This window comes from Dendrobium catenatum, unplaced genomic scaffold (assembly GCF_001605985.2).
Source record: "Dendrobium catenatum unplaced genomic scaffold, ASM160598v2 fragScaff_scaffold_253, whole genome shotgun sequence".
In the NCBI taxonomy this organism is placed as follows: Eukaryota; Viridiplantae; Streptophyta; class Magnoliopsida; order Asparagales; family Orchidaceae; genus Dendrobium; species Dendrobium catenatum.
This window is the reverse complement of record NW_021318715.1, coordinates 185,459-206,288: the sequence shown is the minus strand read 5'-3', so window position 1 is coordinate 206,288 and position 20,830 is coordinate 185,459. Positions and strand designations below refer to the sequence as shown.

The following is a 20,830-nucleotide window of genomic DNA, read 5'->3' as shown; positions in this document are numbered from 1 at the left end:
AAAAAAAAAAAAAAAGCTGATTCCCTCTCTGTATACAAATTTGAACTAATTATTTGCAATCCAAATGAGATGAGAAAAATATGTGAAAAATTTTCAGATGTTCCGTGTCTTCATATACCATCACATCATTTGAATTTATTAGCCGATCTTTCCAAGTTTTAACTTAGTTCAAAACAATTTTGAGGATATGATTTGACTCTATTTGCTTTTGAATTTGGACCGTTTACATTTTTTTATTTGAAAGTAAATATTTAACATAAAAGAGAAAAATATTTTAATGATTCTTCGTTTTGACCTCTTCATAGACAAATAAATACATTCAATTTGATTATTCGTTTCTATTAAAGGGTCCTTTTCTTGCCATTGGCCATTGCTTTTGCTTGAATATTTTACATTTTTGCGTAACAATCTCTAATTTAAAAAAAAAAAATTAAGGGAAAATGTCATATTCTACAGTTAAAATAATTAAAAAAAATCATTTTCAAACATTAAAATATAGGTCATCAGTTGCAGGCGAACCATATACTTTGTTAATACATATTTACTTGCTGCAAGTAGGCTATAAATATGCATAAAAGATATAGGAATAAGAACTCACGCTACAGAAACCAAACATGCATGGAAGATGGTCAGCAATGGAGTTGGATTGCTTGGTTGAAATCTTCATGAAGCTCAGCCTTGACGACCTCACCCTCGCTGTCCCCTTTGTCTGCAAATCATGGCTTGCCGCCGCCGGCCACCCTCTTTGTTGGAAAAAGCTCGATTTCCGGCGACTCGACGTCCTTCCATGGAGCAATTTCTCAAAAAACTTCACACTTCAATACCATCTCCCTTACTTCACCTTCACATACTTTTTAAAATTCACCACGAATCGAAGCTGCAAATCTGTAACTGACCTCAGATTTCCTCTGAAATTCACTTCCATGGAGGACCTGGTATTAGCATCCAATGAGTAAGTGTATAGTTACAATAGCGATAATGTTGTGATCATACGCTGCAGCAAAATCATCTATTACCGGCGGACCGAAAAAGCTATCTCATTATCTTCCGGTGATTTTCGTCGGAAAACCGCTGGAAAACTCCACCGATAAAGATGATTTTTTGCAGTGATAATGAATTCATGTATTGAAGTTGTATTCTATTAATTGTTCAGGTGCCCAAAGTTGAAGTACCTTGCTCTGCCAGTCATGTCTGAATCTGAACAGATTCAGATTCCACAACTTGTATGGAAGTGGAAAGATCTGGAGAGACTGGAAATGGCATCAAAGCCATTGAATTTCGCCGAATTGGTGAAGAACATAAGCTTGACTTGCAGAAATTTTTCTTGGTTGATGGTTTCAGGACCTATAAGAGAAGAGGATGCATTGGCTATTGTTAGATATCTGCCTAAACTGAAGAAATTGGAGCTGAAAAACTCATATTTGCCTAAGGAGGAGTTGTTGATGATACTGAATGGTTGCAGAGAGTTGCAGAAACTGAATTTGAATGACTGTATTGGATTTAATGGAGATGACGAAGATATCAATGCCAAAGCTTCGCACATTAAGGAGTTCAGAAAGGAAAGATGTAAACTTTATTATGAGTATGATTATGAGTCTGAGTTAGGTTTATATGATTATGTTATGTGATTTTCATATCTTCTTCATCTTTTAAAAGGCATAAGATGATGTTCTTTGGCACATTGGTAAGAGCAGGATTTCTTCTACTGTAATAAGACATGGAATATTTCAGTTCCTGATGAGGATGAAGCTTTTCTCTTTTATTTTCTTTGTTAATTTCCTTTAGCTTAGGATGAAATTTTTTTATTTTCTTCAGAAGAACTGTTCTGTATTCATAAATAATATTAATTAACATTTTTTGAAAAAGAAAAAAAAAAAGTTAAAACTCACAGAAGAGCCTATGCATTAAAAAAATTTAGGCCAAGAAAAAGAAAGATTAGGTCAAAGAATCTTAAAAAAATCTTATTAAATTAATTAATGATTTTTCTATTATATTTAGATGATAAGATTTTTTATGATTTTGATTTGTAGACGAATTAAGAATTTATAAACATATTTATTGGAAAATTTAATTAAAATAATAAAATTTTATTTCTACAATTTTCTTGTTTTTTTTTTATGGAAATTTGAGGGCAGAGACCAATTCATTAACTATGAAAGGAAATTACTTGAAATCTTCTATCAAGTTACAACAAAACATACTTTTCAAAGTTCAGATAATTTTCTATTCAACTAAAACCCTTAAATTTCAAAACTCCTGTTGTAAAATTTTTAAAAAATATTCAAAATATGCATAATTGTAATTTCTATATAACATAATAGAGGAAATGTTTTATAAAATTAATAAATTTGCTTAAAATTAATTTGAAATTTGACTTTAGCTTTATCTTTGTTTTAAATTTGACTTTTTTTTTTTTTTTTTTGAATTTGCATTTGAGTTACTTAAGCCCCACTCAATCCTCCCAATATCTCCCTTAAAAGAGTGGCTTAAAAGAAAAGACAATGGATTTGGCCTCACTCCATGAAAAGAATCATAGCTACTAACCTACTATCACCCCCTCCACCCCACCAAAAATAAAATAAATAAATAAAGATAATAAATAATTATTTAGAATTATAATTATTAAATAAGAGGAACATATTAATACATAATAATTTATATTTAAGAGGACCATATTAATACATAATAATTTATATTTATTGTATAAATAAGTATATTAAAATTTCAGGAGGACATATGCTCCCATATGATTCATAATTGTCAACTATATTTCAAAATAATGGTTACTATGAAGAAATAAAAAATAAAAAATTGTAATTTCGTATTAATCACAATAAATATGAGTTATAGAATTTCTTTTAAAATAAATTTAACTTATAAAAAATTTAGAAAAAATTGATGTTGCATTTATCTTAGAAAAAATTGAATAATTTTAAAAATCACATAGATTTAAAGATTTGTTAAAAATTGAATAATTTAGCTGTTGTAAAAAGTAACTTCCTAGCAAAATTTTTATTACGAAAATTCTAAAAAGGACCCAGATCGAATAAGTAACGCAGGAAGAAAACGATCTCAAACTGGAGGAATTATTTTGTTTAGAGTCCCCATTACAGAAAAATCACCTATTTGCGAAAAAAAGTTCACCAGTAAATCCCAAGCAGGTAAAAATTTTCAGCAAAAAAAAGTTGCCGAAAAATTTTTTCGTTAGAAAAGCTGATAAAGCTTTCGGAAAAATAATAAAAAGAAAAAGAAAAATCATTTATCCTCAAAGAGACCCTAGCTTAGAAATAGTCAAATAGATGATAATAAGAAAATTGGTAATTCACATACTAGAAAGTGCAGGTTGGCACAAATTTTCTTAAGAAAATTTTAATTAAATGTGACATCATTAGTTTCATATGAAAACAATAATATAATTTATAATCTTTCATTCCACTATATTTATATTAAATATTAAATAACAACAAGCCTTTGTCCCATTAAGTGAGGTCAGCTACATGAATCTTTTTTGTCCACTATGTCATGTTAAAAGTCAAATTCTCGTTTAAATCTAATAAAAAAAATCATTTATAATATTTTATAACCAAGTCTTTTTATGTCTACCTCTACCTTTCTTAAGAATAAGTCAAATCTAACCCATCAACTTTCCTAACCGGGTTATTGAAAGGCCGCCGTTTTATATGAACAAACCATTTAAGGAGACTCTCTCTAATCTTATCTTGTACTAGAGCTATTCTAACCTTTTCACGTATATGCTCATTTCGTATCCCCTCTTTAAGAGTAAACGACTTGTCCATTTGAGCATCCTCATCTCTACAACACTTAACTTAGTATATGCTTCTCTTTTAATGGCCAACATTCGTCACCATAAACCATTGCAGGTCTCACCACCATTTTATAAAATTTTCCCTTAAGTTTGACGGGAACTTTTCTATCACACAACAAGCCCAATGCATTCCTCCACTTCAACCATCCAACTTGAATTCTACTGATAATATCTCCATCTACTTCACCATCACTCTGAACAATATAACCAAAATATCTAAAACTTATACTCTTATTAATGACTTAATCGCCCAAAGTCACAATCCCCTCACTAGGTCAATTACTACTAAAATTACACTCCATATTAAATATTAAACAAAATATCAAAATTATTATGATTTAATGAATAATTTTCATTTATCATAGTATTTGCAATTCAAAAATCATTTTAGTTTGTTATTATTTTTAAATTAATTTTTTTCTTAATTAAATTGTTGAATCAATGCATATATTCACCTTTATGACCAAAATTGTAGCGATTGCAAAGAACAAAAAAAATCCAAGGAAAAGAAAATCAAGTGAGATAGCAAATATTGAATATTATAATCTTAAATTCTAATTTTTATGAAAATACTTTTCATTAAAAATTATAGAATATATAGAATATCACCATACATTCATATATTTATCTAATCAGGGGTGAAATCAGGAAGAGCTCAGGATGAGCAAATGCTCACCTTAATTTTTTTTTCTTAAAAGAATAAGCATTTTAACTATTTTGCTCACCTTCAATAAATATAGTTACGACACAAATTATATGAAAGAATTTTTTATTTCCATTTCATACATAAAATTAGGCCTAAAAAAAAGAGGCTGATTTTGCCCCCTTTGTTTGATTCCAATTTATTTAAAATTATAAATATTTTAAAATCGTAATTATCTAATCACTAATCTTAACCCTTATTTGTGAAATATTTGATGTATTTAATTAATGATCAAACAATCTTAATAAATATATGCTTCTAATTTTTATGGCATTAAAAAATGATAATTTTAATATTTCAAACGATAATTTTTTCTAACAATTTTTAGACCAAATATTTCACATATGAAGCTTCCCTAAATTTCCTTAAGATGCTAATGAAATTAGGCTAAATTGTGACATTTACTAGTGTTTCGTGTCTTCTATACTTAGATGGTTTGAATTTATAAACTTTAAATTTGATGGTTGAAAGTCAAAATTGGAAATAGTTTTTTTAATTTGGTTGAAGATAAAATTCCTTCGATTTTAATGTTAAGGTGTTTAACTTTGACTTTAATAAATATTTCTCTCATCACATATTTATATTTGTGATTGTAGCTTCAAAGGACTTGTTTGGTCTACAATAAAATGGGCGTAAAATATATTAAATATAGGAATTTAGAGATTATTACTGTTTGGTTTTTTGAAATAAAGTAAATGTAGTGCAAAATTTTAATGTTTGGTTTAAATTTTAAAGTGAAATAAGTGCAATATAAAATTTTACATATTTGAAATGCACTCTAGCATAAATTTTGGGTATCTTGAATTCATCTAATTTGAGCAATTTTCAAATTCACAATAAACTCGTTTTCATTACCACCATTTGTTGTTGCCGCCAACCATCGCTGTTGCGGCCACCACCACCAACCTCCAACTGCCATGTCCTCCACCACTGCCCATCACTAGCTGCCAACCACATCATTTACCCATCACACATCGCCACTAGCACTGGCCACAACCATCACTAAAGATCACCATTGTCGGCCATCATCACATCGGTAGGGGCCACCACTGCCACTACTGGTCATCAACCACTATTATCTTTAGGTTTTATACTGCATTCATTTTACTTTAATTAAAAAAGAAAAGTAATCATATGTATTTTGCACTCATAAAAATAACATCAAATTATTTCAAATAGAATACATTCGTTTTACACTACATTTCTTTTTCAATCAATCTAGCAAAACTCTATATACGATTAATGGCTTGCAGTTACATTATAATAATTATTTGAATCATAATTATTTTTCTCTTTCATAATAAATGAGCCCGTTCGTGAGCCAATTTGAACTCATAGATTTAAGCTAGAGCTCGAACTTGAAAAATTAATCAAGCTCAAGCTAGGATTAATCCAGCTTAAGTCTACCTGTTTTTAATTTACATCCCTAAATGTATGCATTAACAAATTTTTTTATTTTATTAAAAAAAAAAATCTTTTTTCTATGGGGCATTTACATACATACCATGCAACTTCATTTCATATTATTTATATATCTAACACCTAAAATTTTAATATTATATTCCTACCACTTATATAAAATTTTAATATAAAGTATATTTCTCATATATTTCATTATTATATACCAGCCTATAAATTTTAATATTTCATTTCATACATTCATATTTATTCTATAGAAGATAGACATGTAATATTAAAATTTTAGATATTAAAAATATAAATAATATGAAATAAAGTGGTATATATGTAAATCCCCTTTTTCTATTTACGAGCAATCCCCACGTTCAAAATTTAGACGACGCAAAGTTCTCATTTTTGAAAAAAGTTAAACAAAGACCAAGAAAATTTTTAGAACAGACAGCAACTTTGAATCAAAGAACGTACGGATTTCAAAATTCCACTAAGAAATCAGAAGAATAAATTTTCAATGGAAGAAAAATGGTAGCGGTAGTTCAAATTTCCTATCCAACTTGTCTTCCTATTTGAATCCTAATCACAAATTAAAGATAACTCTAATCTCTTAAACCGAAATCAAATATCATCTTAAACAATCTCCACCTAACTTCTGCGCCTATAATTAATAATTTCAAAACATTATATAAACCCAATCGCAGGAGTTCATTCTCCTTCCAAATCACGTCCCAGAATCTAACCATGGATAGCAGAATATCATGGTCAGAAATGGAGATAAACTGCTTGGCTGAAATCTTCATGAAGCTTGGCCTCGACGACCTCACCCTCGTCGTCCCCTTCGTCTGCAGATCATGGCTCGCCGCCGTCCGGCATCCTCTCTGCTGGAAAAAACTTGACTTCCGGCGAGTCGACGTTCTTCCATGGAGCAATTTCTCCAAAACCTTCACTTTTATTTACTCCCTTCCTTACTTCTCTTTCACATACTTCTTAAAACTAGCCGTTAAGAACAGCAGGAGTTCTGTAACTGAGTTAAGGCTTCCACTGAAATTCACTTCCTCAGAGGATCTGAAGTTCATTTCCAATGAGTAAGTTCACTTTAAAAAATTATGATTCATGAATTGAATTGTTCTAATTATGAAGAGATTCTACTGCTTTAGGTGTCCAAAGCTGAGGTCTGTTGCTCTGCCAATTCTCAACTCCGATGATGAAGCGATGATTTCAGAACTTGTATGCAAATGGAAAGATCTGGAACGGCTAGAACTGAAATTCAGCCCTTCGAATTTGCCTGAATTGCTGAAGAACATTAGCCTTCGCTGTAACAAGTTTTCGGAGCTAATTATTTCAGGGGAGATCAGAGAAGAGGACGCCATGGCGATTGTTAGTTATGTTCCACAGATTAAGAAATTGGACTTGAGCGGATCTTATCTATCTAAAAAAGAGCTGCTGAATATAGTGAAAGGCTGCAAACAGTTGCAGGAATTGAATGTGAATGGATGCATTGGTTTTCAAGGAGATGACTCAGAGATCATAGCTAAGGTTTCCGCCATTAGAGCTTTCAAGTGCGAGCGCTGCAAACTCTATTTGGAAGATGCTTATGAGTGTGGTGATTGGAACAAAAACTTTTGTTTAAACGGATATATTTTCTGATTATCGACTGCTGCTAAAATTTCAACTTTCTGATCTTGATAGATAACGCCCTTTTTTTTTTTTTCTTTTTTGGGAGAAAACCCACTCAAGGGCCCAAGAAACCTACAAGAACCTGCAAGGAATAAACAAAACAACAACCTCCACGAAGACAAAAACAACACAACCCAAAATCTACTAGAACAATTAACAACCAGAACCCTCAAATAACTAAAAAATCCAGCAAAATCCGCCGTGCGGCAGCTCCAATCCAACAAAACATGAACAGAAAAGAAAAGAAAACCAAAATAATTTCCTTTTGGCTTTTCTACGTTTACGAATACCAGCTTTTTTGAAAGAACCATCCTCAGCAATACTGATAACATTTAGGTCATAAATTCTCTTAGAATCAACATCTTCCTTAGCATCAAAGTCCTATATGGAGTTCTGGTTGGATACCCATTGGATACCTATGTTTTACTCTGTCGGCTTTGCCCACCCACGCCCACCCATGGTGACTATCAGGATGCCGATCGTATCCACCTATACCCACCCGCTTTCTATACTTTTTGAACGCAGTCTGTTACATACTGATTGTTTTTTAGGCTTATTGCCCTTTACTATGATGCAAACTTTCAAGAATCATATCAGAATTTACTGTAGTCGCAGCATGGTTAAGTGCTGCACACTACGTAGTGAGGATTGCAGTAATATAAAATATACAACGATTTGTAATGTAGATCGATTTATCCCCCGATGCATGTTGAGTACCCACCCACAAAGTCATGGGTGTATCCATACCCATTGGCAAAGCATAGAAGTGAACCCCAACAAGGCCATCTCTCTCTCTCTCTCTCTCTCTCTCTCTCTCTCTCTCTCTCTCTCGTGTCTATCTATTAAACTTCATTTGAGATAGCTTTCTTATTGATTTACTTTTCATATTACAAGGGCAATTTTTATTGACTACTATTATTTTTGCTACATTCAAATTAATTTTGTGCTTGGAAGCTGTATTTTACAACAGCTTTTAAAAATTTTATTTCCTCCGTAATAGTTTTACAATCATTTTTACAAAAAATTATAACTGTCTTAGGCAGGTCATTAGTGTAAAAAAAGCAAGAATTACTTTTTTACTATGAACTGGACAGAAAAATAGTGATGAAACATAAATTTCATCAAGAGATAAAGAAGGATTTTCTTTTTCTAAGGATATATTTAAGACTGCATTTGTTTTTAATAGATGTATTAATTTAATATATCATTTAACTAGTTTTATTTTTTATTTTTAAAACGAAGTCAATTAATTTTTAAAAGCAAGCACTCAAAATAATTTTGATATATTTCAAATTTTTAAAAAATAAGTATTATCATCAACCGCTCCCACTATGAACCATTGTTGCCGGCCGTCAATGACAACCATCATCATTATCATCATCGCCTTGCTAGATGCCATCATTTCCACGCCGCCCATTATCATTACCATTTCTATTTAAATTAATCAACATATTTGATATTTTTAAAAAAATTATGATATCAAATATATTATATTTTATATCAAAAATATAAATAAAATAAAATGAAGAAAACAGTCTAAGAGCACCTTGGATACAATTGTTGATTTCTTGTTTAGTTTCATTAATGCTTTAAATGCATTATTTAATATGACAATGAGAGCTTGTAGGCCCTTGCCCAACATAATTTGGGCCACAAACTCCGATATCCTCCAATGAAGGTTGTTGCTCCAAGTGGCAAGGCCACGAATTCAAATCACATCCTTTCTAAGGAGCAATTATTATATATGGTGTCCGAATGCGTTCAGAAACCAATAACCACGCGCCATGTCACCTAAAACTCAGTATTTTTGACTCGTTATTGCTCGGTATACATTCGGACTGTTCGATTTTTGACCGGATGTAATAATTTCTCCTTTCTAAGGTCGATGTATATTATATACATCTTGTGTAGAGTCCGAATGAGTCCCGACTACGCACATGTACACAGGCTATGTATAGGCGGCGTGATCTGTTTTGATTAGTGTCCAGATGTATTCGGACTCCGTGCATGTACGCAGTATGGGTACAGGCAACGTGACATATTTTGATTGGAGTCCAAATACAAGCTATGTCTAGACTCCGCATAGAATTATTTATCCACACGAGAAATTATTCTATGCGGAACATGAATGATTGTTGATAGGCAAAGGAAAAATAATGATTAGACGAGAGCTTCAAATGGAAGCCCAACAAAGCCATTCTCATAATGAGTGAAAGAAACACTTAATTATTAAGACCAGCACGGCAGCACGTAATATGTTTGCATATTACAAGTAGTTCATTATTCAAGAAGTGAATCGTCTCTCCCACAATTCCTAGCAGCCACTAGGAACTCAAAACCAAAAAAAAAAAAACTATTGTAAAAACAAACTAAAAGTAAACTCTAACCCTCGGCAATCTCCCCCGGCCTTAAACAGCCCAAAACCCCCTAATCTTCTTCATTACAATCTTCTTCCCTTCATTGATTTTGTAGTTAGCAAATTATTGGCTGATGAGAGTTGCGTCATTGAAATGCTTAATATCCTAAATTATTAAGTTCAACAAAAATCTCAATAGTCTCAATCACAATAACGAGCTTATGAGCCTCCATAATATCATAATGTAGTTGTTACATCTGCTGCTTCCACATTTGATTCCCGTATTTATTACTTCCAAAAGTTTCCCACCATGCAACCATGTGCTAATGTCTGCTCCAAATTCGTAGCCTCAAATTCTTCAAGCATATCTCCTATTTAGTAATTTGGCTCTTCATAATTTATTTCGAGAAAAATATATCAGAATGGTCTCTCAATTCTTTCTGAGGGATCTTTGAGGGACCAATTTGGTCTCTCAATATCCTAAAAAAGGATATTTTTTTTATCTTGACATTTAATTGTATAGTTGATGTTATTAAGTGTGAGAGTAATTTAGTTATTTTTAATTAAAATATTTAATAAATATAATTTTATTATTTTTAAAACGTTTGTGCTAGCAACAAGCAACGAAATTGTTCCATATATTCCTGCTCCGAATCCCATAAATCTGAATTTGTTATTGCATGTAGATATTGACATGCAGTGATTTTTTTTCTCTTTTAACGGATTGGTGGGGTATTGAATAGAGCAATCAGAAAATGCGAAAAGTTGATTTCATTTAATAGAGCAATCAGAGAATGCAAAAACTTCCAAAATTTGGTTAAATTCTGTGCTTCAAAAGTTTCATTCAGAAAATCGTAATGTTTCAGAAGTATCATTAAATGAGATTTTTTTTTTTTGAAAGTGTAAACCTATGAAAAGAAAAAAGAGATCTGATTAGATTAACATAGCAATCAATGGTTGAACAACTTCCTGGACTTCTCCATGTCTCTTCTTAGTGTGTGTTCTCTTATCACATTCACATGTTTTGCTATTGTGTCCACAAGCTCTACATTTATGACAGTGAAGTTTCACATTGGCTCTCTCTAACTTTTTTGGGAGTGAATGAAATTATTCTTCATCAATAGTTCTTATTTGTATCTTCGATAGCCTTCCCCTCTTTGCTTTATTATACTTTGGTGGCAATAGTGGTATCATAGTACTCATTGGCCACTCATTAACACTATTCAAAGACTTTATGTTACACCAATAACTTCTCATATAAGTAGGTGCGACGAACAACGATGAATCCATGGCTAATTTTTTGTGGTGAAAAAGGAATAACTAAAATTAAATGAAGTCGAAACCAGCAAACTCATGAAACGTTATAACAGTTACTGCGAGACAACTATGTGTCGCACCTAAGAAGTTAACGGAAGTGTTGCAATCAACGATCCCAATCGAATGAAGCTATCTAGATTGTCAGATATGGTGTTCGACGTGATTGACTATTAGTGCTTGATCGATGGCTTGTTAGGGCTTCGGAGGGTCGCTAGAGCTGTGTGAGCGGTAGCCAACAAGTGTGCGGGACTTCGAACTGAATTTGATGTGCTCTGCGAGATGGTGGGTCGAATTGATGCTGACACTCGCTACGCTGCAGGATGCAGGAGTCATATCTAGCAAAGGTTTTGATGCTACGAGAGTGTTCGAACAATACACTATTGCATAGAAAAGCTTATGCTTTTTTTCAATTAAACCCCGTGGTGCTTTTGGTAGATCCAAATTTGCCATTAAAAATTTAACGTGAGGATCATATAAGTCTTGTTTTGAACAGTTGAGGTACCAAATTGATTCCTCAAAAGAATTGATGACTATTTTTGTTTCTCATAAAAAGTTGAGAGACCATTTTGATATTTTTTCTCATTTTATTTCTTTATCTCCTACTAATCTTATATCTATCTTGACTGCAAATGGTACTTCTATGCCCTGGGCAGATATAATTTTTATTTTCATGAATAAACTTTCACTTCATTTATGCCACATTTGTACCATTTGATTTATTTCATTCTGGTGAATAGAAGCTTCCCTAATTCTTATCAAGGATACTCTTTGTAATAAGTGTGATTCCTCATAATCTAATTCAAAAGAATTGTTCTTTTTATATTTTAATAATAATGCCAGAGCCATTTAATTTTTTTTATCAATAATAAATATAAATAGAAACAACTACTAGCTAAAACATCAATATTCACATCTATATTCATTTTCAAAAATCATACACTGCTCATAATATAGATAATCATATCACAACAACTCTATCATAAGTATAAAATAATAATTAAAATAACAAGAAAAGAAACCTCAACCTGAAGGATCCTAATCAATCTCACATTTTTGCTCTCTTGCCCGCCCTAACCTGAAATCATTTAACTACATGTAATGAGTTAAACTGCCCAACAAGAAACTAAATCTTACAACTAACCTCAACGCATGGTAGAGAACCAATATGTATATCAATAATCAAATCATAACAATAATATACACATAATCATAAGGCAATACAATAGAGTAATATGTAAATCAATATATATGTTAAATCATTAAAATAATCATCATATCAATACTACAATTAATAGAAAAATTGTATCAATCATCAAATCAAAACATCGATAAAGACTATTGAAATCATGTCAATATAATAAAATCATATAAAAATATGATATCATTGTCAACTCAATGTTAATGTTTGGTGCACATGCTCAATATATATCATGTGATTAACATATCAATAATAGTAACACAGTAGTAACATCTGCATCATGGATGACAGTAACATTAAAGTCGTATAATGGTAATGATTCAGTAGCATGCATTCTAATAATGATATTAAACAAGTGAATGTCCTAGCTACGTACAATGGTGTTTTTCTAGTATCAGTGTCAATACAAGTAACTCGTTGGCATAGTAAATAGAGTTGTCACTCTTTGCCCATTAGCACAATAATAACTTCTTATAACTCCCAATCATTGAATCATGTGAACCAGTAAAGAATAATATCCAATCATAGTATTTACAGGAAAGCTCGTCCGCCAACCATCTTATACACGTCAGTCTCCAACAAATGTCAATGATGAATAACTATCTTTACTTATTTTTCATACATATCAATATCATAATATTTCAACAATAATAGCAACCAACTATTACTCATTCATATATCCATATTCATTTTCAATACAATGCAGAAAATATAATATAAATATGTTATATTCAGAAAGTGCCAAAATATTCTAACGATATGTAACAGAAAATCCTGTTAAGCAAAATTTCACATTTTAAAAAATTGATCAAATCTCAAGAGATTATATATAACAACATTTTGAAACTTTAATTGATTTAAAACACTAGATTTAGGTGTTAAAATAAATTTCTGAATTGACAAAAATCACTGTATTTTCAAAATCACTCTGCGAAAAAATCTTAAAAAAATACTTAAAATCTTCATAATCTCAATCTATGTATCATATAAAAAGTTACGCAGTGAAAGTACTATCAATATAAAATTATCCTTATATTTTGATAATGAAAATATAAATTTGATAAAAGAATATAAAAATTTAAAAATTATTGAAATAAAAAATATGATTCCTTGCAACGAGATGAGCAAATCTCTCAACAAGCTCGATGGAATCTGAGCTTTTATTTTCTCGCTCGTCTCATTTCGCACATAATTTTTCTAAATATGTTTTCACTTCTGCCTTTTGGAACAAAGGGAATTTATTTTAATAAAGTTACTTAAGTAGCATAAGATATTTATAAATAAACAATAATAACATAATTATATAATTAAATAATTTAATTAATTTTCAGAAAAAATACATATAAATATATTTTGGGCTTTAAAAATTATAGAAAAAAATTATAAAATAATATATTTTATTTAAAATCTTTTGGTGAAATTGCTTTGTAAAACAATCAACTAACAATCCCAAAACCCCCACTTATATTGATAGTTGTAAATTTCTTAAGGATTTGTACAAGTGTTCAAAAATTATAAAAATATTTGTGTAATTAACACACTATAATATATATGCTATGACGAAGACGGTTTATAATTTTGACTTATATTGACTCCATTTTTTTTAACTTGGTCAAAATATGGGCAATTATAATAAACCCATTTAAAAAAAAAAAGTCATTCTCCATAATTTTAAAAAAGATGCATGCATAAAATTGGTATAAATCAAATTCATACGACCAAAACCCAAACCAAATCAAACTCAAATAAAAACTCGTAAAAATTCATATAATCATACAGTTAATTATATTATATGTTATTCAATTATGTATGATATGTTATGTCATGTAATCATTTAAAATAAACTTCTTACCATTAGAACTCTCAGGTCGTTGTCGGTCTTTCAAATAATGTAAGTTATACACACATGACATCACTGGAGTAGATGTCGTTGGCTGTGGTGCAATAGTCTCATTCTAACTGCTACTAATAACTCTGTCACTCACACTACTGGTTGATCTCTCACTATATGTTCTTGACCCTATAGTCCATATACAATCATATGTTCACATTATGTATGGAATGCCCTACATCAGAATCAGTTCATCCTTCAAATCCCCTCTAAGGACAATCTGCAACCTTATGTCCCCACTGTCCACAACAAAAATAGCATCCAATCAATAGGTAACATTGGCCCGCATGTTATCAACCACAATGAATGCACTCACCATAACTATGTGTAGATGTCATTGATCCATATCCCTCAAATCATTATATATATTTTTTCTTCTCATTAGCATTGTTTTGGTATCAATCCCTACTTGTCTCGTCTCTTCTCTTTCTACTGACATGATATATGTAGTCTACCTCATATCTGAATGTTTGTTATGTCAAATCAATCTCTATCAATCCACTATAGGAAAATCGCCCATTACTGACGAATTTTTTGTCGGCTTTCCGGCGGAATAGTTTCCTTTGGATTTTCCATCGGATTTTCGACGAATTATGATGACAAATTTTTGACTAATTTGTAAGTAGGCTTTTCAGCATTGTTCCAGCGTATTTCCGACGTGTTTTTTTCCGAAGAATTTTTCAGTGGATTTTTCAGCGGATTTAAAAATTTCTAGAAAAAATAATTCATATTTAATAATTTTATAGCTTATTTTAAATAATTATAAATTTAATAATTTATTTTAATTAATTATAAATTTGATAAATTATTATAATTAAATGTTAATGTATCAACTTAATTTTAATATTAATTAAAATTGTTAATTTTAATTAATTAATCAAAATTATGGTTTGAACCCTCCAATAGCTCGAACCATTGATTTGGATCCATTTGGACTCGGATTAAGTCGGTTTTGGTGTCGTTGGGTTCGTATTTCTGAGACGCTCAGTTCAACTGGAAGTTTGCTAAAATCGGAGTTCGGATGGTCCAAATTTTAATTTTGGAAATTTCCAACTTGATCTTGCCTCGAGATTCGTGCCTGATCAAGATAATTTTTTTAAGACGTATCAAGGTCAATTAAGACAGACTCACACACACATCACATACACAAGACTCAAACCTAAGACTTCTTAGTTTATACCCTAAGCTCCCACCCATTAGAAAAAGATGAGTTGTATTGTAATAATTATTTAAATGAAAATTATTTTTATCTTTCATGATAAATGAGCCCGTTCATGAGCTATAAGAACGTCATGTTTTTCACCAATTTTTTTTTTTTCCGATGCTCGATTTACCGTCGAAAATGTTTTCGTTAGAAATCGGCCAAAAAAATCATAATTTTTCACCAAAAAATTTGTAGGAAATACGCTACTTTAATGTAATGATCTAACCCACTCCATCAATTCAAAAAACTCCTTAATTTATAAAGATACTAGCGAATGTCTTAGCTCTTTGTTCAATCCCTATAAAAAAATGTACCACTTATCTTTAATAGTAGAGATCAAGTGAGGAGCATATCTAGCTAGTGCAATAAGCTTAGTCTCGTCAAAAATGTTTTCGTTAGAAATCCGCCAAAAAAATCAAATTTTTCACCAAAAAATTATACGCTACTTTCATGTAATGATCTAACCCACTCCATCAATTCAAAAAACTCCTTAATTTATAAAGATACTAGCGAATGTCTTAGCTCTTTGTTCAATCCCTGTAAAAATCTGTACCACTTATCTTCAATAGTAGAGATCAAGTGAGGAGCATATCTAGCTAGTGCAATAAGCTTAGTCTCGTATTGCATCACTATCTTGCATCCCTACTCCAACTTGATAAAAGCTTCATGCATATATCGTCGAGTTGAAGGAGGTACAAACCGCATTCTGAATATCGTAGTAAACTCATCCTAAGTCAGGTGGTGATGATCTAACAACAGTGGTCGAACAATGGTATTCCATCGACTATGATCGGGTGAGAAAGATTCGTTGGCAATAGTTGAGCAGCAACGATTCTATGGGTAGAAGACATGCGATGGTAATCGAATGATGATGATTCGATAACTGTGATTGGGTGATGATGGTCCTACGACCATGTTATTTGGTTGACGTCAAGCATGAATGATCCAATGATGTAGGTCATACAACAATAGCATGAAATCGATGTTAGGTAGAACTCTATGATTTTTTAAATATATACTCATAAATAAATTAGGATAATTAATTTACCTAAAACTCTAAACTCATTAGATATCTTTAGACTTTAAATTAACTCCAAATCTAAATTAATATTCTTACTCGTTGTAAATAAATTTAAATTAAATCAAATTGGATCGATATATAATATATGCATATATTTATGAGTATTAAAATATATACACATAAATATGCATATTTAACATTTTAACCTATGCATACATTTATATTTACTTTTGATGACATTTTATTCAAAATTAAAATTTTATTATTTTATATCAGTAATAAACTAATAGTCCTAATTAATGAGTTCAAAATATTTTATAAAATTAATAGATTTTATTCGAATCAATAAATTAAGCTAAAAATCATTAATTTCATACCTAACTTGAATGCCACTCCACTCAAAATCTTGAATTTTGAGGTCGATCGAGGGGCGATATTATCCATACACATAAGCTTTCATTTTTCAAAGTCCTATTCATAAAGCAAAAATAATAAAATCAGTGAAAATAAATAAAATAAAATTAATATTTCTTTTGTCGGTATGGAAAGCTTCTAATGCTTAGTGCTTCTGTCAAAATCAATCAAGCTTACCTAACATTTATAGGTCACTGTTGCAGTGTTGGTATCCATAATTTTTCTTTTCCTTTTTCTTTTTCCAAAAAAGCTATATATTTATCACAAAGAAAATAATTAAATAAATGCCCAAGATTATTTCAATTTCATTAGATCTAATTAAATTCAAATCTAACTTGATCTCTAGGAGATAGTTGCAATGTTTTTATAAAAGTGATTATAAAATTGTTGTAGAGAAATTAATTTTTTTAAAAGATGCTGTCAAAAGTAGATTCTTAGCAATGAAAAAATAAAGCAGTATTCAAACAACAACTATAATTAATATCTGAGAAGTAAAATAGCAAGAAAGCTAACTCAAACAACGCCGTAATTTAAAGCTCAACATAACATTGATGGCTATACTTGTTATAATTAGGGGTGTCAATTTTTGACACGACCCGAAACACGACTCGAACCCGACCCGGAAAAATCCAGGTTAGGGTCAACCCGGACCCGAAACGGGTCGGGTTCAAGTTCAACAAATCAACCCGTTTTAAAAAACGGGTTTGGTTCGGGTTGATCCAACAACCCTAAAATGATCCGAAAATGACACGAAAACTCCTATTTGATCCGGAAACCCAAGATTGATCCGTTTTTTACCCAATTTTGACCCGAAAATCGAATATTGACCCGATTTTTTACCCGAAAATAGTCAGGTTCGGGTCCGGAAACCTGACCCGTTTTTAAAAACGGATCGGGTTCGGGTTGACCCAAACAGTTCCGAGTCAATTCCGGGTTCGACCCAAACCCGACCCGCTGACCCGAATTGACACCCATAATTAGAATTTAATAGAATAATGAAATATTTAAATAAACTAAAATTAAATTGGAAGTTAGTTGATCAATTCATATTTTTTATTGTTATGATGGAATGAAAGACCTATCTAATAAATATATATAAATATAAGAAGCATAAAGTAATACTGTGAAGCATGTCACACATATATGTTAATCGGATAAAGCTTCAAAGATTCTGAACAAAGTCAAATATATGCTTAGTTGATAAGGATCCAAGGCTTGTGTTCACCAAGTACCCAATATATTATTATTGATTAAATAAAAAAATGGATAAATTGTTGAAGAAATACACGAGTAATTTCATCATTAGAATATTACCATCAAAGTTTCTCATATGTGTGTTAGATCATCTCCAAATGTACTATAAATAGGTGTTTGTCGTCTGCCTTAAGCTCCACCCGAATGCCAATTACAGCCGTTTACAGTCGCCTTTTTGCGTCATGAACAATGCGATGTCAATATTGGCATTGCACTGTTTACAAACACATTTTTTTTAAATCTTGAAATGACGGAGGAGAGAAGGGTAGAAGTAGAGAAACGCGAGAAAATCTACGTGGAGTTCGATTGAGAAAGAATATACATATAATATTTTTTTGTGTAAAAAATATGAGAAATTATTCTGTGCGGACGCCGAACATCATATATATACTAACCAGAACGTGTCATGTGACCCTCTGCTCAGTACCCGATTCGGTTCTGCTCACTACTGCTCAGTACTGCTGATGTGGCACATTCTGATTGGCCTCTGGACGATAAACTGCGTTTAGTGTCCGCACAGAATAACTTCCCCATAAATAGAGTTCAATTGGAGATATATTACTGTATTTTGAAGTAAAAAAATGAGTTTTCGATTGGAGATGCCTTAGCTGGATAAATGATGTGGGCTCGTGATGTAATATTAATTATGAGAATGAAAAATATGGTAAGTTTTTATGAAATTTGATTGTTAATAATTGAAAACTTTTCATGGCTGTAATTTACAGTGGTCTATGATGTTATGTATTTATATTACTTGAAGATAATTACAGAGAGAATTAAACTCAACGATATGCGTATATAACATGTAGCAAGTGATGACATCGCCCTATAACAAGTAGTGACAAATTACCTACTTGTTCCACCATTTTTCTCTATAAAAAGGATTTAGTTGCTGCGTGGATAATCCAGAGGATAAAGCCATGGAAGAAAGAAAGTGGGAGGAACTTACCTTTGATTGCTTGGTCTGCATCTTCTCCAAATTAGGGTTAGAAGATCTCAGCATCGGAGTCCCCTTAGTCTGCAAAACATGGCATCGAGCTTCCTTAGATCCCGAATGCTGGAAAATTCTCGACTTCCAGGATATGGATTTCACCACCAACAGCAAATTCATCGCCAGATTCAATCAGGAATACCAAATCCCTAATTTCTCCTTCGCGTCCTTCATGAAGCTCTCCATTTCAAAAAGTCATGGATCGGCCATCAAGCTCACCATTCCGTCCAAGCTCGGCCTTTCTTTTTACCAAGATCTGGTTTTGGCTTCAATCGAGTATGTTTCTTATCTCATTGCTGCAAATCAAAGTTGAAACTTGAGCCCTATTTCTCTTGCAGGTGCCCTAGGTTAAAGGTATTAGCGTTGCCGACTCTGCTCCGCCAAGATGATCAACAAATCCCTGGATTGATAGCAAGATGGAAGGATCTGGAGATACTGGAGATGAAATGGAAGCCAATCTTATTCTTGGAATTGATTGAAGAAATTAGGGCTAATTGCCCTAAGTTCATGGGGCTTCATCTGTGCGGGCATTTTGAGGGAAAAGACGCAGAAGCCATTGTTAAGTGTTTGCCGAAGCTGAGGAGTTTGGTGATGAGAGGATCTTTTCTCAGAAGAGAGGAATTGATGGTGATCTTGAATGGATGCAAGGAGTTGCAGGAGGTGGATGTATCAAGATGCAGGGGATTTGATGCCGACGATGAAATATTGAAGAAGGCTTCATCTCGAATCAAGAAATTTGCGTGCGAGGGTTCTAAGGTAGAGGAATATTATGTAAATGGTTTGTACGGATATGGTAATTTGTTTTTGGCTTTCATTTTTGGAGATTATTAGCAAGGAAAAAAATTTGTATTGGAATATTTTCATATGAATATAATGAGTTAAAAAATTATTATATTTATTTTTTTATTTGTGTAATATAAATACTAATTTAAAGAAAATTTTTTAATTTTTAAAAATATATTTTTTCCTCGTTAAGTAAAAGTATAATGATTTTGATGTTTGAGCTCATTTTTGAGTGTTGGGATTCTTTTTTTTTTTTTGTAAAATGCAAGTAACACCTTATAATTTTATTATTTAATAATATATTATAAAAAATGACATGCTTCTCTCAAATTATTTTTATTGATGAATCTAACAACCAAGAAAAAAAAACATATTTATGTATTTGCATGATTTGTGGTTTTATTGTATTTTTTCAAAAATTAGTGCTATTATTATTATTATAAATTAAAATAAATTAATTAAATTTATGAATAAATAAATATTGAATGTTATATAAGAAATTATTCACTTTTTATTATTAAGAATGAATATTCTTGCCAAGTTAAATGGCATGGTACAAATGTATATGTGGGTTGAGTAATTGGTGAAGGATTGAGAAAAGCATAGCAATTTTAAATAATGAATACACCAAAATAAAGACATAATATTTATATCAGTAGCTTATGATGTAGATATTTTTTGCTAATATATTTCCTGTTGCATTCATTCACTTCTCATGTCTAGCTTTATATGGTGCACATAACTAACCCCATCTGATGATCTCCGTAAGCATAAAACCAGGA

General features: G+C 31.4%; 3 protein-coding genes across 3 annotated transcripts; all 3 read left to right on the top strand.

Annotated features, from left to right (window-relative positions):
* Nucleotides 1-635: 635 nt before the first annotated feature.
* Nucleotides 636-1,628, top strand: LOC110099746 (F-box/LRR-repeat protein At3g48880). Its single transcript, XM_020827000.2, has 2 exons — nucleotides 636-952; nucleotides 1,154-1,628. The coding sequence occupies exons 1-2, from the start codon at nucleotides 636-638 to the stop codon at nucleotides 1,626-1,628; spliced, it is 792 nt and encodes a 263-aa protein (XP_020682659.2).
* A 4,847-nt stretch (nucleotides 1,629-6,475) lies between these two features.
* On the top strand, nucleotides 6,476-7,614 carry LOC110099738 (F-box/LRR-repeat protein At3g48880). The gene is made up of 2 exons (XM_020826992.2): nucleotides 6,476-7,027; nucleotides 7,100-7,614. The coding sequence occupies exons 1-2, from the start codon at nucleotides 6,684-6,686 to the stop codon at nucleotides 7,587-7,589; spliced, it is 834 nt and encodes a 277-aa protein (XP_020682651.1). The 5' UTR covers nucleotides 6,476-6,683; the 3' UTR covers nucleotides 7,590-7,614.
* Nucleotides 7,615-18,981: 11,367 nt separating this feature from the next.
* Nucleotides 18,982-20,159, top strand: LOC110099715 (F-box/LRR-repeat protein At3g48880-like). Its single transcript, XM_020826956.2, has 2 exons — nucleotides 18,982-19,541; nucleotides 19,604-20,159. The coding sequence occupies exons 1-2, from the start codon at nucleotides 19,195-19,197 to the stop codon at nucleotides 20,094-20,096; spliced, it is 840 nt and encodes a 279-aa protein (XP_020682615.1). The 5' UTR covers nucleotides 18,982-19,194; the 3' UTR covers nucleotides 20,097-20,159.
* Nucleotides 20,160-20,830: the final 671 nt, after the last annotated feature.

What these genes read in the sequence shown, in the direction of transcription:
- LOC110099746 (XM_020827000.2), top strand. Translation starts at nt 636, where the DNA reads ATGGAGTTGGATTGCTTGGTTGAAATCTTCATGAAGCTCAGCCTTGAC. An exon ending in CTGGTATTAGCATCCAATGA is followed by an intron (nt 953 to 1,153) that starts GTAAGTGTATAG and finishes TTAATTGTTCAG; the next exon opens with GTGCCCAAAGTTGAAGTACC.
- LOC110099738 (XM_020826992.2), top strand. Translation starts at nt 6,684, where the DNA reads ATGGATAGCAGAATATCATGGTCAGAAATGGAGATAAACTGCTTGGCT. An exon ending in CTGAAGTTCATTTCCAATGA is followed by an intron (nt 7,028 to 7,099) that starts GTAAGTTCACTT and finishes CTACTGCTTTAG; the next exon opens with GTGTCCAAAGCTGAGGTCTG.
- LOC110099715 (XM_020826956.2), top strand. Translation starts at nt 19,195, where the DNA reads ATGGAAGAAAGAAAGTGGGAGGAACTTACCTTTGATTGCTTGGTCTGC. An exon ending in CTGGTTTTGGCTTCAATCGA is followed by an intron (nt 19,542 to 19,603) that starts GTATGTTTCTTA and finishes TTTCTCTTGCAG; the next exon opens with GTGCCCTAGGTTAAAGGTAT.